Source organism: Maylandia zebra, linkage group LG4 (assembly GCF_041146795.1).
Source record: "Maylandia zebra isolate NMK-2024a linkage group LG4, Mzebra_GT3a, whole genome shotgun sequence".
NCBI classification, from domain to species: Eukaryota; Metazoa; Chordata; class Actinopteri; order Cichliformes; family Cichlidae; genus Maylandia; species Maylandia zebra.
In genome coordinates this window covers 18,460,231-18,478,122 of record NC_135170.1, presented here as the reverse complement: position 1 = coordinate 18,478,122, position 17,892 = coordinate 18,460,231, and the positions used below count along the sequence as shown (strand labels likewise).

The window sequence follows — 17,892 nt, the reverse complement described above, 5'->3', positions numbered from 1 at the left end:
AAGTGGATAGAATAATGGAGGAAGAGGACTACCTTCAAATTCTTGAACTTCTCTTCAGATCAACAGTTGAAACTTGGACAATAGTGATTGTTTCAAAATGACAATAAGCACAAAAAGACATCAAACTTGGTTTTGGAATGAATAAAGCAGGCTAACATTAAGCATCTGGAATGGACTTCCCAAAGCCCCAACCTCAACTCTATTGAAAATGTATAGACTACATTTAAAAGCTGCCAAGAAACTCATTTAAATGCCAGTTATGCCAAAAAGAAACATCAAATATCCAACCAGAATTATGCCAGGAGCTTGTTGGTGGCTACCAAAGGCTTTTGGTCAAAGTGCAAGTAGCTACAAGACAGTTAACCAAATATCATTGGAGGCGTATGTTTATATTTGAGCCTGTGTGCATAAGTTTGACCTTGTGTGGATTAGAGATAATACATTAGAACTCGTGCAAGCAATTCTTGTTTTTTTTCTTAAAGTTGTTAAAGATCTATGCTGTGCGTCATTCCACACTCAAAAAAGAACAGCTCATAAACTCATCAGAAGATCTAGCTTACCATGCCCTTACTTCAAGTAAGCTAAATGGGGTGACAGATCACAGAGAGTAAATGATGCATGTAAGCTACATTATTTCTCATATGGTACCAGTGAGTGCTATTTTAATATATTGTCAATGAGCAATTGGAGCAAAATCAAAATCATTGTGTTGTTTAGCAGCTAGCTGTGTGACAGAGATTTGGTTCTTTAAGTGAAATCCCCCAGTGCTAAACACCATCATGTTTTTGATTTAGATTTTTTTTTACCTCTTCGGTCATATTGTATCACTAGCGCTCGGCTTTAAATGTATTAAAAGACACAGACAATTCATAAAAACTACAGCTCACTTGTTAGCTAATGTATCTTATGAGCCTACAGTTGATGCTAGCTGTTTAAAACACATGCAATGAGCTGAAAATACTATCAGAACGCTTACACCCACTAATGACAATGACAGCCAATAATACATTATTTTTTAAGTAGACAATATTTCTTTCACTGGTGTAGACTGGACTCTCTCTCTCTCTCTCTCTCTCTCTCTCTCTCTCTCTCTCTTTGTGTCACCCACTATGTGCAGAGATGCACCTAGGCCAACTCTGCTGTTCCATCAGTGCCTCACAATTAGTGATACCACTACATTAATAGAGTGCTAAACCTCCCCAGCCCCCCATTAGTTAAGGTACTTCCTTAACTGCTCAATGGGGTCAAGATCTTGTGGCTGTGCTGGTCACTCTGTTATTGCAGCATATCAGCTGATTGCCTCTACTCTAAATACTTTTCGCATAGATTGGTACTGTGCTTCAGTTAATTGTATACGATTCATATTTTGCTGAACAAATCTTCTACTTTACCATTTGAAAAACAAAACCACACTATCTAATTTCAGTTTCATGAAATCCTGTTTTTTTGTTTGTTTGCCCCCCTCCCCCAATCAAAACAAGAATGAACAGCTGACCAACTATGAATCTGGACAACCATCCTTTATCATAATATTTATCTATGAATGTGAATGAATGATCCTAAGCCTGTTGGTCACAAATCTGTTTGCCTATCCATGTTAACTGTATGCAGATAAAATTGATTCTCTTTTTCTTTCTCTTTTGCTTTTCATCCCCGTCTCCTTTCCCTTCAGATTTTTCTTATTTCCTTTTCTCTCAGCTCTGCGTTCGGGCTCTGCTGAATAATTCAGTCGCAAGTTCGGACGTGTGCGCGTGTGTGTCTCTCTGAGAATGTGTCTATGTCTGCGAGTGTGTGTGTGTATGTGTGGAGGGGCACAGTGACGTGGGGAAGAGCTATTTTTGGGATTTGGATACGTGAATAGAGAGAAAATAGAGAGAGAGAGAGTCTGTGATGGATTGATTTTTTCATGCTCATGTTTTTTGGTCACGTGTAGCAGCTGATACTACACAAACCCTGCTGGAAACCTGCACTCTACCTGCAGGGCGTGCTGGCATACGCTCAAGCTTGCACATTCGCGAGCACGCTTTGGTTGTGAAAAGCAAGTCAGTTCTCACCGTTAAATCAGCAAGTGCCATTCGATACACAAACAAACTTCTCATTAACATAATGTAAAAGAAAAAAAAGGGAAAAAAGAAAAGAAAGTCAAATGCTGCACTTTACATAGAGCGCAGACACACATACACACACAGCACCGTCAGCATCTTGTACGAAGTGACAACTCGGCTGTGTGTGGGTGATGAGGGAGAGGAGGCAGTGGCAGGGGTGAGATGCGGGCACAACATATGCTGTATGGAATAAACACGGAGGGAGAGTGGGCGGCTGTGAGGCCTTTACACACTGAATGATGCTAAGTGAGAGTAAGAGAGGCCAAGCAGGGCTAAACAGGCCTTTGGGTGCTCCCATTCGTTTGGCAAAGCAATCAAAGCTGTGTCAAATGTAAAATGTAAAACCTTTATTTTTGGTGCTGGTTGGACCAGCAGCATGAATTTGCTTTAATTCTGGAGGCATATTGTCTCATGTAAAGAGGCTTTGCAGTTAAGGAGGGAGTGTCACGGAGGAGCAGGGAGGACTCGGCACAGACTGAAATCTCAGAAAAACAGGTTTATTTACACACTCCAGGTGCACTATATACAGGTGAAGGAGAGGGGGGCCAGGGTTCCCAGGGGTGCGGAGAGGGGTCGGGAAAAGCGTCCAGAGTCACCAAACCAAGCACGAGAAATCTGCATACAGAGAACAAGCGTTAGCACGGAACTTTCACGGACAGAGCTCAAAACTGGCTGAGGCTAAAGTAGCACTGACGAGCGTTATTCAATAGTCCAGCGGCGAGGTGCTCTCAGTCACTGCCTTAAGTAGCGGGAGCAAACAAGGTGAGGAGCCACAGGTGATTGCCTACAGGTGGTGGAGGCCGGGAGCTCACAATGAGCTCCGCCCAGGCAGCGAGCAGAGAGAGAGGAGAGAGAAAAAAGACAAAACATAACATGTAGCCACACAGGGCCAGCCGAGCAGGCACGGGGACCATGACAGGGAGATACTGAAGGGATTATTTAAAATTACAAACTAATTTAAAGACCATTTAGTTTTTATTGTTGCTGGATAATTCTTTAAAAAAAAAGCAAAACCCCCCAAAAAACTTTAATCCATTCCTGTTTTTTTTGTTGTTTTTTTTACCCAAATCTTCCTAAAAGCAAAACTGAAAGCCCAGATTTGAATTGCTAAAAGAAACATTAACTGCAGTTCATAAGAATCTATTGAAATCGCATAATGGTGGACTAAAATGGAGCACTTCAGCCGTGTCTCTTATCTTTAGGGCAGCTGATTATCAAAATAATTAGATCGGTTTTAACCACACTGCTTAATCCTATTCATTTGACCAAATCAGTGCTTCTGAGAGAAAAGTGATAAGCAAGTGAAGAAATGAGGAAATGATTTGAGCTGTTTTGCCACTGCTGCATAATGGAACAGGACCCAGAGAGAGAGAGAGAGAAGGGGACGGAGGGGAAAGAAGTGAGGGATATAAATAAACTGACAGAGAGAAAAGGGAAGGCTGCTAAGTTACGGTTCAACATCTTCCTGTTTGTCTTCTTGAAAACAACACAAACTCTTTTTGGCACATTTTTGAAAGCCAAATATGTGTTTGCAACACTGGTATTCATAAGTTACTTTGGATGTTTGTCAGCAAGAAAACAAACAACAAATGGTGAATGTAGGATACCTAAAACATGGGCCTCTTTCACATAATGAGAGAAAGAGGCACAGTGCTCATCGTACCCCTCATTTATTCTTTTTTTGTATTTAAGAGTAAAAGTCAAATAAGCCACTATAAACAGTGAAAATATTATGTTTACAAACATTATAAACATTGCATGCTTTATCAGACATAAAATGAATGCCAGAATTCAAAACAAAAAACAGGCCCATGCTATCACACTTCCTTATCTTAATGGGGAGGCTGGCACCTTCCTAAAGGGTAGCAGCTGGTCTGGACTCCACTGGCAGACAAAAATAGCGTAGTGAAGTGACGTCTAGTGTTGGTGTATGTGTGTCCATGCATCATCATGTGTGCTTGAATGTCAGTATGGAAAAGATTAGATCAGTGGAGGGAGGGGCAGAAGTGTTTAGGTATTGTGATAGCAACACTGTGTGTGCTTTCAAATAATTACAATGATCTAATCTGCACATGTGCTCATTTGGCGCCAATTATTTTTCACAGTATTGTATGCCACTGTGCATCTGTGTACGTACAGTACAGTATGTGTGTGTGTGTGTGTGTGTGTGTGTGTGTTAGTAAGTGTGATTTCTGCCACTAACCTAGTTCCAAAAGGGCATACAGAAACGAAATACTGCAATACTCTCACACCCCTTTGTTATTCTTTTGCTGTATTCCTGTCCTGCACTCTTAGTCTCTGCCCCCAACCCCCCCACCCCCAACCATGTTGTTGTTTCCCTCCCCCTAATATTCCCTGCCTCCTTCTCTCCCTTTTATTCCCCACCACTCACTCCTTTCAATCATGTCTGTGCCCACAGGACAATTTCTTTCTTTCTCTCTCCTTTTTTTTACTCTCCCTCTCTTTCATTTTAACTCTCCATATATTTTCCTCCTCCCTAACATGCTGGCTCTCGATGTCTGTGTCCTCATGCTGATGCAGCATCTCTCTTTCCTTGTCTCTCCCTCTCATTCGATACTGAATGGAGATGGCATGATACAGATAGGGATGACTGATGGGCGTGCTCGGTAAGACAAAGGTGGACTGACGAGGGATAGGAAGACGGTGGGAGAAACTAAGCGAAAAGAAGGGAAAGCAAAAGGGAAGAGGACAAGAAAACAATTTGGGAGATGACTGGAAGCGGGGATAGTCGTATGTGAGCACAGACTTGTGTGAGAGAGGAGGCTTAACAGAGTAAGCTGGAAGGAAATATAGGCAAGGGTTTTACTGAGGAAGAGAGGAGGCAGGAGAAAGCAAACATAAGGCCTCTGTGGAATACTGTGAGTCTCGAGCCACGCCTCATTTCTTTATGGGAAATGGGTGCAGTGATTTATTGAAATTATGTACGAACATATATGGTCATACAGTAGACGACATATTTGGTATAACCACCTTTATATTGTATTGGCAGTGTGTTTGAGATATTTTCCCGGTGTAATTCCATTCATTTTGACAAGATCTGCAGCACTACTTGTTGGCATGTAGCTCCAAACCATGACAGAGCCTCCACCATGTAGTCGTAGTAGCTGTAGACACTGTTTTACCTCTTTATGGAAGTCCTCTCTAAATGTTAATGATTACTTGCAGCAAAACAATTGTCTCAATATGGCAATTTTTTTCACAGATTCTGTTAAAAACAATGTTATTGAAGATATATAGATGTGTGTGTGTGTGTGTGTGTGTGTGTGTGTGTGTGTGTGTGTGTGTGTGTGTGTGTGTAATTTGGCCTCACTTGTGGCCTCACTTACCTTTACTTGGCGAGACATCTTTGTCTGCAACCTACTGCTGTCCCTATTACAGTGTACATACACATACACATGCTGGATGTCAGTAAATCACAGCCCAGTTTATCTATTGCTTTTATTGCAATCAATAAAATATGAAATTTCTCTCTCTCTCTCTCTCTCTCTCTCTCTATATATATATATATATATATATATATAAATATATATATATATATATTTATATATAGCAATTTAAATATTTATATATAGCAATTTATATATATATATATATATATATATATATATATATATATATATATATATAGTAATGTAAAGTGTTAAATTAACACTGTCCAAATACGTTAACAGATGGACAGGACTGATAACGTTTTCCTCCAACATTAGCGTTATTAATTTATATTTTGCCCTGGCCACTAGCCGCTGCCGTAATGATAACAGAAGACTAATGTGGCTAATAGATATAAAGGTTCAGGTTCTCTCTCTTTCCCCTTTTCACTCAGCTACATTCATGCACTGTCATGGATTAACACATTTACATGTGTATACATACATTTATATGCATAGCTGGGAGCAAGGAGGCTAATTGAACAGCGCCTTGGGTTTTCTGGTAATGTGTGAAAAGTGGTCAAGCACATGCACACGATCTCAGCACACATAGACACTCACATACATTAAACACATGATGAATGTTCTATAAATAGCTTCTTCGCCCTTTCTGTCTTTTCATTGTTCAGTTTTCCCCTCCCACCCCTGCCATGGGAATGGCTGCTCCCAAAGGAAGCATGAAAGTAGGAAAAAAAGGTGACGAAGAAAGGGAAGGAATAGATTTCGACCATGTGTTTTGTGTATATTTATACACAGTGTGATTTTTCTACTTTAGTTACTTCTTTTGGTCCTCTGATCACTTTTTTTCTTAGTCTGTTTACTTGATTCCTTTAAATGTAATAATTTATCCCATGATTTTAATGAGATAGAGGCACTAACTAGGGAAGACTCGGCCTGTGTGTGCATTTGTGTGTCTGGATGTGTGGGCGTGTTTGTGTGTTAGAGAAAAAAGAACGATTTAGATATATGTAATAAGGTACTCCCTCTCTCTCTCTCCCTATCTCTGGCTCAATTTCTGTACTAGCTGCCGGATGCTACATACTGAGAGCCAAATGGTGATGCCACAATAAGCCTCAGTCAGTGCCCAGGCATGTTATCATCAGTGATGGGAATAACGGCGTTACAAGTAACGGCGTTACTAACTAATCTAACTGATTACTATTTCTATAGTTACAACGCCGATACCGCTGTGTTCAGCTTACTGCATCTTATATCAGTTGCATGGAAATAGCTGTAAGTAATCTGGGCGCTACAGCTTTAAGCAGCTGCGCGTGCTCCCGCGGGCGGCAATCACTTTCTGACCGACGATCACTTTTTGGTACAACAGCTGGAGCTAAGGGGGCAAAACAATCGCATGAGTGCTTCTGTTTGACTCAGGAACACTAAAGTAGTCGTGGTAAGCCAATCACATGACCACTTTAAGATGACAAAGCAACAAGGTGATATATACCAGTGTTTAAATTGTGTTGATAGGCCACGTAAAACCAGAGTCATGATAAACAATATATGCTGAGTTTTTTCCTCAATAGTTTCGTCACGTTTACTGTCTAAGGACAGCGCTAGCAAGCACTCTCTGCTTATGACCCCCAAAAAACAAACAAAAAAACGCCCTTTCGTGTTGGTGGAAAAATGTACCTTGTCGACCAATCAAAAAAAGGTATGGCAACGTGACTTTTGGTTGTTTAGGAAGAGGGGGAAGTTTTAGGAGTGACTAGGAGTGACAGGCGGCAAGAAAGAGAGAGAGAGAGAAAGAAAAAGAGAGAGAGCCAGCTTTGAGATGTGAGCGATTTGTGACATTTAGCATGTTTGGAGTGTGTAGTTAATGTGTTGTCTTGTGTAGTTAGTGTGTAGTGTTGTGGATAGTTTGGTGTTGTGTGTCAGAACAATGAGGCGACTGCTGTCTCCAGGTAAAAAACAAACAAACAGGAGTGATACACCTGCTGCTGTCAGGCCTGCAGGGATCAGGCTGTGATGTTCTCCTTTATAGTGGACAGAAATTATTTTTTTGGAGTGGCACAAATAATTTGTGTGGCATCTTATTGAATGCAGAACAGCTGATTGTTGTGTAAATAGTTTGAAATGGTAATAAAAACCATTTAAAGGTAAAAGGTAAATGGCTGCAAATAACTTGTTGTTTGTGAAACTTGTGCTTATGATTTTCAAATTGACAATTTAATTTGCATTTAAAGTTATGAAATATGATTCAATAAACAATAAACAAGTAATGTAATAGTTACTTTCCAAGTAATTAAATACTTTTAGTATCTTTTAACTCAGTTACTTTTTTGAAGAAGTAATTAGGAACTATAATTAATTACTTTTTCAAAGTAACTTGCCCAGCACTGGTTATCACACACTTACACAAAAAGACACAGGCTATATTAAAGTGTATCTTTGTTTTGCTTGTCCGTGTGGGTGGTGTGTTATCAGAAAATATACTTAGCAGAACATATTTAACTGACTCATAATGATGGCTTGTGGGTGTGTGTGTGTATTTGTGTGGGTAAATAGTGGCAGAGAGAAGCCAGACTGTGGTCCATTTGAGATAGAGTTGCTATATTTTCTTTTCACACTTGCTTACACTCAGTGAATTCAAACTGCATATATATTTGACCTTCCTTTTGACCTTTCATGTTAGGGTAGGGATGTTTTCTATATTATCCCTTAATTTGCCCTGACGTTTTTAGCAGGCCAGGTAAATTAGCTCAGTACGTTATAAGTGAATCTGTCCAACAAGGCAGTGCTGCAATTTTTTACTTTTCTGTTGGTGCTGCTCTGTTCTTGCCACAATGGCAAGATGATAATAGCAACTCCTGACCTAGTATGTGTAAATTTGCACATTATTTGTAACACTTTTAAATAACTATCCAACTATCCAACTGTGCTCTGTTGGATTAAGGCAGTGGTTCCCAAACTTTTTTTTGCTAGGCCCCCCTTTGTTTTACAAGAAAAATACCACGCCCCCCTGCAAGGGGGGCAGACCCCACACTTTGGGAACCTCTGGATTAAGGTGTGGTGACTATGGAGTACGTATGAACTGATTGTCTTGTTCAAGCAACCAGTTTGAGTTGATCTGAGCTTTTATCTTGTTTAAATGATGCTCACTTGGGCATTTCAGTAAGGGCTTCAGCTGCATCACTCCCGTGTGACAGGGTGATGAGATATTTGTGTTAACAAGCAATTAATGTGGTGGTTTGTGGTTCAATTAAAAAAGATTTGTTCCTTCACTGAACTTCCTCACTCCATTTGAGTGGATGATTCTAGCCACCATCATTGCCAACTGCATTGTCTTGGCTCTGGAACAACATTTGCCTGATGGGGACAAGACGCCGCTCTCAGAACGCCTGGTAAGCTGAATAACCAAGACAAAATTGCATGTGTTATACATGTACATGCAATTAAATTCAGGTGATAGTTGTATATTTGTGAGATAATTTTTTATTTTATTTTTTAAAATTTATTTGGCACATGAGACTATTTGCAAAAATACTTCTGAAACTCATTCGCCAACTGCCAGCTAACTTACTTTGTCTTTCTGTGCCTTTCAAACCATCATAACCTTTCCTGCTTTTCCTCTCTCCTGTCTTTCCACTCCTCCTTTGCTTGTTTTCTCTTGTGCTCCCCAGGATGATACAGAGCCGTATTTCATAGGAATCTTCTGTTTTGAGTCGGGAATAAAGATCCTGGCGCTTGGTTTTGCCTTCCACAAGAACTCTTACCTGAGAAACGGATGGAACGTGATGGACTTTGTCGTAGTGCTCACAGGGTGAGTATTAAGCAAATGTATATGAGCCAAGCACAGACACATACATACATAATACAGTATGTAACCTTTAGTCAGATCTAAATGTGTGCCTGACTAAACTCAAACATAACAAAGGATTTTCCAACAGCATGTCAAAATCTGTCATGTGTTTTAGTATGTTTGTATGCATGTATGTGTGCAAGTGTCCTTTTCCTGCTCCTTTGACCTAATGAAAGGCCCCATTCTGGGCAAGGCAGCAGTCAGATCACAGAGCAGAACTGCAGGCAGCCAGCAGCCTGGGTAGTGAACAAATGTCACCACAATATAGACAGCGACAGAAGGGGTGGGGAGCACAGGGGGAAGCAGCACTAGAGAGAAGGCAAGAAAAAATGCAGGTGCCGCTACCTCAATAGAAAGAGAGACACAGTAGGAATGAATGGAAAGAGACAATGTAAGAAAGGGGAATGAGTAAATGAGATATTTGATTTGAACATTCAACGAGAAGGTGAAGACGAGGGCAAAGGGAAGCGATGGAATGCAACCTGAAACCTGTCACAGAAACGGTGTCAACAAGGCCGAGTTCAGACATGATGGGATTAAAATGATGGATTTACTATTGCCTTCACTTATTAGATTATATCTCACATGAAAAGACCAGAGACATCAGATAATAGGTTTGATTGACAGAAATGAAAGACAGAGAAGAGAAGCGGATGATGGCGTCTACACATATTCAAATGGGTTTACATTTTACATTCTTGCTCATTTGTCTGTGCTAGATTCTGTTTTCCCGACGCATCCATCTGTTAATCCATCATTTAAGCTGACTGTCAAATGTCATTCCTGCTATCCTTCGTGTTTCTTTAAAGACACAGTAAGCCTCTTTTATGTATCTACCACTGCTACACACCTGTGTGACGCTGCAGGCTGATGTGACACAGATGAATGCGATGCATGAGTGATGCATTTACAAACGACAGTGTTTGCATGTCTCACTGTTGATGTTCAACTGAAGCGCAAATTACCTGCAAAACATAAAAACTGCAAGAAAGCTAAAAAAAAAAAAAAAGTAAACTGGTTGATAATTTATTTTTGAAATCTATTTAAAAGTTGTTTCTTAACAACTTTGCAAATTCTAGCAGCAATACAATCATGTCGCTGTTTGGGAGTGGTGGCACAGATTATCATGTTGAGGGGATTATGTCCACTTGTGTGTGCATGGGGTGAATGGTGGGGACTTCATGGGGTAGACGAAGCAACCGGTGAATCCAGTGATTGCTCCTTTCTGCCCAAATGTCTCTGTCTTGCACAAGGACACCACACATGCACTGAGCAGACACCCAGTGCAGCAGTATGTCCTTATGCTTTAATAAGAGCAATCACGAAGACAAGTTCCTCTCAGCATGGTGCGATAGAGCGACTGAAACAGAGAAGAGAGGTGAGAAGACAAGTGTCAGCATGACAGCAGGAAGTAGTGAAATGCCGAGAGGATAAGGAGGTACAACAGAAGGAAACAAGAATGTCCTTAAAGCTGATCTTTGATTTCTTTTGCCAATTTTTTCTATTTTACCACTCGATCTGTTGGTAGATTATTCTCAAGTGAATTGTCATTGGGGGAAGACAAGATTAGAAAGGAGTGTATCAGGGGATAGCTCAGGTTGAGCAGTTTGAAGAGAAAGTTAGAGAGGTAAATCTGGACATGTGCAGTGGAGGGATCGTGGATATACCAGACAAAGGATGTTGACAATAAAGATGCCAGGCAGGAGGAAAAGAGGAATATCAGAGGAAGACTTATGCAGACGGTTGGTGTAAGAGAAAAGGATGCAAGGGTTAGGATGAGATGGAAGCAGATGATCTACTATGCTGACCCTCTAAAGGGAGCGGCCAAAAGAAGAAGTGTTATCTGATGACCTCAGGGCAATCACTGTTAAATGGCACACATTGGGAAAAAAAAGCTAGATTTGTTTGAATGGATTATGTATGCACTATTTTATCAGCATATATTAGCCTTGTTGACTACCCTTTCTAAACATAATGGCCTTCATTAATGACATCTATTTTATCCAAGTGGTTTTGTGGCCCTATTTGGAATTTAGTGTCATAAACATGTAGGATTTTATTCAACAATAGCTTGACAAAGAGTTGCAAGACTTCAAGATGGTTATTTATTTGCAATGATTTTTTTGTTGACTTCTCAGAAAAGGGGTCAATAAATAACAGCAACAACAAAACAAACAAATAAAAAAAACATCAGCATTAACGAGTGGAGTTTCACAGCGAGTCCATCACTAACAGATGACTGACAAGTGCATCATAAGCAGTCTTGTTCTAGACCTGACAAATCACCCATGAAAATCCAATGGCAATGATGCTGTGCTGAGTGTCTGATACATTATGAGCTACTGTTTTGCAGGTTCAGGTGTGAAGTTAGGGCAACACAGGGGTCAGCACTGTCACCTTACAACAATAATGATTTGATACAAAGGTGGTGGTTTTGTCGAAGCCTTTCTGAGTGCAGTTTGCACTTTTTTCTTGTGTCTGTGCAGGTTTTCTTTGCATACTCTGGGCTGTAGCTGTGGATTTAATTAAAAATGGTGAAAACCTTGTCATTGATTGACAGCTCTGCTTCTCCCCAGTGTCATCTGGGTGTCACCAGCTCCACCCCATCTGCTGCTAAGTAAATTGATGGATGGGTGGATGGATGGATGGAGGCGTGAAATGATCAGATTCAGGGATTATTTCTCGAAGAAACAACCACATTGGTGTATAGCCTAAACAGCAGCCATCACGCTGTAACCCTCCCTGTCAACCAGCTGTGGTATATAGCAATATTTACCGAGCAGCACATAGTGTACACACATAGTAGATTCCCATGATGCATTGAGGACGCTGCCTGCAGTCAATACATTTTGCACACATGTGGCGCACTCGTTCTTTGTTGTGCTTTCTATGAATGGCCAGTGTGTTTTTAGCAGTCCAGCTCTTTGAAGATGAAAGGCTACTTGGCCTTTCTATCAACCTTTGGTGGAAACCTTTGATAACACAGTGACCACATGGGCGCGCGCACACACACACGGCCAGACATTTCCACTTCAAACATTCTTTTCCATGTCCTGCTCGCCCTCCCTGCACTTGCTGGCGCTCTCTTCAAACACATACAAAGACAAACACACAAATAGCACTTAACATGTCTGAATACATCACCGAGATTAGCTATTTACTCTACGGTCTTGTTCCAAGTCGTCTCATTTGTGGGTGTTGACCTGTGTGTTGTAGTTAATTGTCAGAGTGGCTTGACAGTGAAAATAAGCTGGTTGGATTTGTTTGTTTCTTTGTTTGTTTTTCTACACCCACTATTGATTATTAGCCTAGTTACATTTAATTTACAGCTGTTCTTGCATTGCATCCTCTTCTTTCTTTTGCTTTCCTGTACCCGTGTTAGGACTTTTTGATTAGATTCAACAGCTAAAAAGAAGCATAAAAAATGAATGAAGCTAGAACTACTATTTCAGTCATTTGTAATAGATGTTATGGTTCTTTCGTAAATGTCAAGAATTCATAGCCTCCTCCCTGCAACTCTTCCATAGACTCCAATATTATAAATGCTCCCAAAATTCGTCTGAAAATCAGAAGTACAGGCTGTCTTTACACTGTCACCACATCCATATAATAAACTCCACAGGCATGAAAACTGAGAATTTTTTAGACTGGACATTGCTGGCACTTACGGTGAAAGAATTTTGTCAATACGACTTGTAGTTTTTTCTTGGGAAGCATTTGTTTCGGGGTCACTTTCTGTTTATTTAAAGCAGCAGACGAGAGGCACGTGTCTGTGTGTGTGTGGTGCCACTGGGTGCAGTCTCTATAGCAACCAGGCTCACACCTGTCTGCTTAACGAGCTCTGTCTGCCACTCTGCCAAGATTCATCTTAAACACTTCTCTTTCAACTGCTGCTGTGGTCCACAGTGTTTGCTCTACAGCCATCATTTGACCCTTAAGACGTAGCCATCGTTGTTCTCTTTCCAACAGTGTGTCTTTCAAAGCTCAGAGATGTAAACATTTTGAACTGTGTGAATCCAAGTAGATGGATAACATTCTAACCAACCCATATAAATACACTGTATTTTTAGTCAGGAGTTTGTCTCAACAGCAGGAAAGACCCCACTTGTTAAATCTTTCCTGTCATCGCATTTTGACAACAGGAACATAAAGAACACACTGTTGTGTAGAACAATTCCTTGGGATCATTGCAGTTCAAAACTGATTTTGACAGGACTTAGGGTCTTCGATTTAGAAGCAGTTTTTCAGATTTGACAGGGTTTTGCACACTGTAATAAGCATATCAGTAGTCAACTGGATTGAGCAATCTGGTTGTCCCATTAAATTCAAGCTTATTGTTCATTGGTGGATTTGTCTTCTACACACAGGTGGTTCAGATCTGGGCATTTGAAGTCAGATGATGACTTTTAGAATCATCTTTTCTGACTGGACGATCAAAACTTACAGGATTTACCTATCTTTAGTGGACTTTCCCACATTTTAATCATTCAGTGATTTAAATAATATGAGGTTTCATTATTCATTCAGATGTTTTATGACTCTGAATTTTCTTTTGTCATAACTCAGGTTTTCCTAATTTACATTTTAATCATGTTAAGCTATTTTTCAACTTTTTATGTGTGAACGTCAGCTTTCAACAGTTCTGCACTTTTGTTTTCAGGTGAAAAATTCTGTATTTTTCAGCTCATTCAACATTTTTAACTTAACATTCAGCAATTATTTCATTTCAGCTCAAAACATTCAGCCATCAACATCCACACTGCAGTTTCTTCAGAAAATGCATTTTCTAGTTTTCATTGTGAGCTTCCTGAGCATAATTGTGTAATACTCCACACAGAAGGGACCGAGCTGGCCAGAAACCTCCATGCTCTAAGGTGACTGTGCTACCCACTGCAAAACTGCACCATCCCTAAGGAGTATGCCTTCCTGTTTAAAATGTGTTTTGAAGTTATTGCAATTTCCTGCAGCTTTAACATTCAGATAATTAAATACTGTCTAGGGCGGTCTAGAGGTACTACCTCCCCATTTAAAAAAAAAAAAGTGTCTAGAATTGTGCTTACCAGACTAATGCAAAGCTGTATGTGATGCTTTATTCCCACAGTTTACAATTTATTAAAGGGAATTTCATTATAAAAGAAGAAATGAATGCAATGAAAATGTATGTGCAGTCTAAGCAGAACTGTCAAAATCTGCTCAAATGTCCCTCTCCACTGTCACTGCCACCAGCTCTTTGAGGAACGAGGGGCATACCAATGTGCTTCCAAGCCAGTTGAGAAAAATGTTCTTTCCCGTGTGTCTTGGGTCTACCCTGGGGTCTTTTCCCTGTTGAACATGCCCAGAATAACTCACCTAAGAGGCATCTAAGAGGCATTCTATTCAAATGCTAAACCCACCACAACTGGCTCCTTTCTTGTGTAGGACAGTGCTGTACTTTAAGCCCCTTTTGAGTGACTGCGCTACTCACCCTATCTCTGAGGATCAAGCATTTTGTGTGTATCTGCAATCCTTTTCTCCACATTGCCATAGGTGAGAATAGAAACCCAGATCAGCCAGTAAATTATCAGCTTGGTCTGGCTTTGGTCTCTTTTCCCTACAATGGATCCACCTGCAGGAGGAGACGTGGGCTCTTGTGAATTCTGGGAGAAATTCTGAGTGTCAGCTGATCGTCGAGGTCTGATTGCTGGCTCAAGAGACACTTAATATTTTATTGATGTTATAAAAACATTAAAGAGCATACTGGTGCATTTAATGCAAAATATTTGAATCATAGTCACAGATGCAACCAAGGAGACAAGGACAGATAACAGAAGAGCTTGGAGCAGAGATGGTGAGATTCAGTCAGTGATGTGGACAGAGATATTTAGCTGGATTTTAGCTGAAGTCAGCAGGAAGCTGCAGAGGGAGATAGCAGGGATAAATGTTGTTTGTATAATGCGTTGGTTTCTCATCAGAAGTGGAGAGATGAGGTTTTTGTTATAGCGATGTTGCTTCATCTGATTCCCCTTAACCATTTGCTCTCCTTTTACTTAAATGCAGGTGTGTGTGCATTCTGTGTGTGAATTTAAAGATGTACAGTAGAGAGCATCTGTTCCTGGCAGGGAAGAAATTGTTTTCCATTGATTATTCCAAATGACCCAGTTTCCATTGTGCACACTTGAATAAAATTATTTTCTCTCAGTATGTTTAAGCTTCAACCAACACCCATTTGCTGTGCAGATGCGTGCATCCGTGTGCACGGGTGTTTTTGCATGTATCGGTGTGCAAATGTGCAGCCCTGCATGTAAGCTGCAAAACTTTTACATTAAATAGAAAAGAAGACAAAAAAAACAAAACAAAACAAAAAAACAATCAATCTAGCTCCTCCCTTGGCCCTGTTACCAAGGTGATACAGAGATTCTATCAATGAGCCAAGGTCCCTGTTGCCATGGAAACACTTATGAATGAGAAAGGACCCGGTAACCGTGGAGACAGTGTGAATGAGGAACTGCCTCATCAGTTTGACACTATTTGTGATGGCAGATGAAATCACCGTCATGTTATTACCATCATCGTTGTTACTATCGCCATCACAGTCATCAACATCATCATAGTTCATTATCGTTATTGTCCAGTCATCAGCGTTGTTAATGTTTTTTACTGTAATCATAGTCACATCACAGAAATATATAAAATAATTGGATTTGTAATCACAGGTTGTTTTTTTGGCAAAGAGTTTCTGTACTGCGGTTCCAAAAATACTGACACAGGTATACGTGTTCATCTTTTATATGTAAATGTAGATGTGTTTCTTCATGTCAGCACACAGATGTTTTTGCAGCATGATATACAGGTTTTTCCTTCTATGAAATTTCACTATTCTCCTTTTTATATCAACACAGTTCAGTTTAGAGGGTAAATATTCCAACTGATCCACTGTTCTTTTTGCCCTTACATTTAAAATCAGTATAGCATCTATCTAACTCACTCTTTCCCCCCCAGTTGCACTTATGGTAAATGTTTTTTTTTCCCCTTGTGCAATACCTAGTGCAAATTTACCATCCTCGACTACATCATCTTCATCTTCCCTTCATGGCTATCCTAACTTGCATTAATGTAGCACTCTGTTGTTGCCAAGCATCTTTCAGGCTAATGTATCCTTGAGCAAAACACTAAATCTGTACTTCCTTTGTTGGTCATCTTGCGTAGCAGAGGGCAGCTCGGTTATTTCCTGGTAAAGCAGCGTTTTCAGCAATAAAACTCACTGTTTTTTTAAGCAGAAAGCATAGTAAAGCAAATTATTATTATCATTAGTAAGATGCCAAACTACAGTTATTTACTTGCATTGCTGAACAGAAAAATTTGTTGAACGTTAAACTTGATTAATTCCGGGCTTTCAGATGAGTCCAATGAGTGTTCTGATTAATTAAAAAAAAAAAAATATATATATATATATATTAAAAAAAAATAAAATAAAATTTAAAAAAAAAAAAAAAAAAAAAAAATATATATATATATATATATAAACACCCAGCACGCCCTTGCGGGCGGTTTATCCTTCAAGCTCGGGTCCTCTACCAGAGGCCTGGGAGCTTGAGGGTCCTGCGCAGTATCTTAGCTGTTCCCAGGACTGCGCTCTTCTGGACAGAGATCTCCGATGTTATTCCCGGGATCTGCTGGAGCCACTCGCCTAGCTTGGGAGTCACCGCACCTAGTGCTCCGATTACCACGGGGACCACCGTTACCTTCACCCTCCACATCCTCTCGAGCTCTTCTCTGAGCCCTTGGTATTTCTCCAGCTTCTCGTGTTCCTTCTTCCTGATATTGCTGTCATTCGGAACCGCTACATCGATCACTACGGCCGTCTTCTTCTGTTTGTCTACCACGACTATGTCCGGTTGGTTAGCCACCACCATTTTGTCCGTCTGTATCTGGAAGTCCCACAGGATCTTAGCTCGGTCATTCTCCACCACCCTTGGGGGCATCTCCCATTTTGACCTCGGGACTTCCAGGTTATACTCGGCACAGATGTTCCTGTACACTATGCCGGCCACTTGGTTATGGCGTTCCATGTATGCCTTGCCTGCTAGCATCTTGCACCCTGCTGTTATGTGCTGGATTGTCTCTGGGGCATCTTTACACAGCCTGCACCTGGGGTCTTGCCTGGTGTGATAGACCCCAGCCTCTATGGATCTTGTACTCAGAGCTTGTTCTTGTGCTGCCATGATTAGTGCCTCTGTGCTGTCTTTCAGTCCAGCTTTGTCCAGCCACTGGTAGGATTTCTGGATATCAGCCACCTCCTCTATCTGCCGGTGGTACATACCGTGCAGGGGCCTGTCCTTCCATGATGGTTCCTCGTCTCCCTCCTCTTTCTTGGGTTTCTGCTGCCTGAGGTATTCACTGAGCACTCGGTCAGTTGGGGCCATCTTCCCAATGTATTCTTGGATGTATATATATATATATATATATATATATATATATATATATATATATATATATATATATATATATATATATATATATATACTCTTTTTTTGCAATACCTAAATACAGTTTC

The 17,892-nt window shown here is 40.5% G+C and overlaps 1 protein-coding gene across 8 annotated transcripts in view; it reads left to right on the top strand.

Annotated features, from left to right (window-relative positions):
* The window catches only part of cacna1aa (calcium channel, voltage-dependent, P/Q type, alpha 1A subunit, a), a 101,798-nt gene that overhangs the window by 10,613 nt on the left and 73,293 nt on the right, over nt 1-17,892 (top strand). For all 8 annotated transcript variants that reach the window (XM_012921101.3, XM_012921102.3, XM_012921103.3 and 5 more), the window contains exons 2-3: nt 8,796-8,901; nt 9,181-9,320. In XM_012921101.3, the coding sequence (XP_012776555.1) occupies nt 8,796-8,901; nt 9,181-9,320 (246 nt within the window). The remainder of the gene's footprint in view (nt 1-8,795; nt 8,902-9,180; nt 9,321-17,892) is intronic.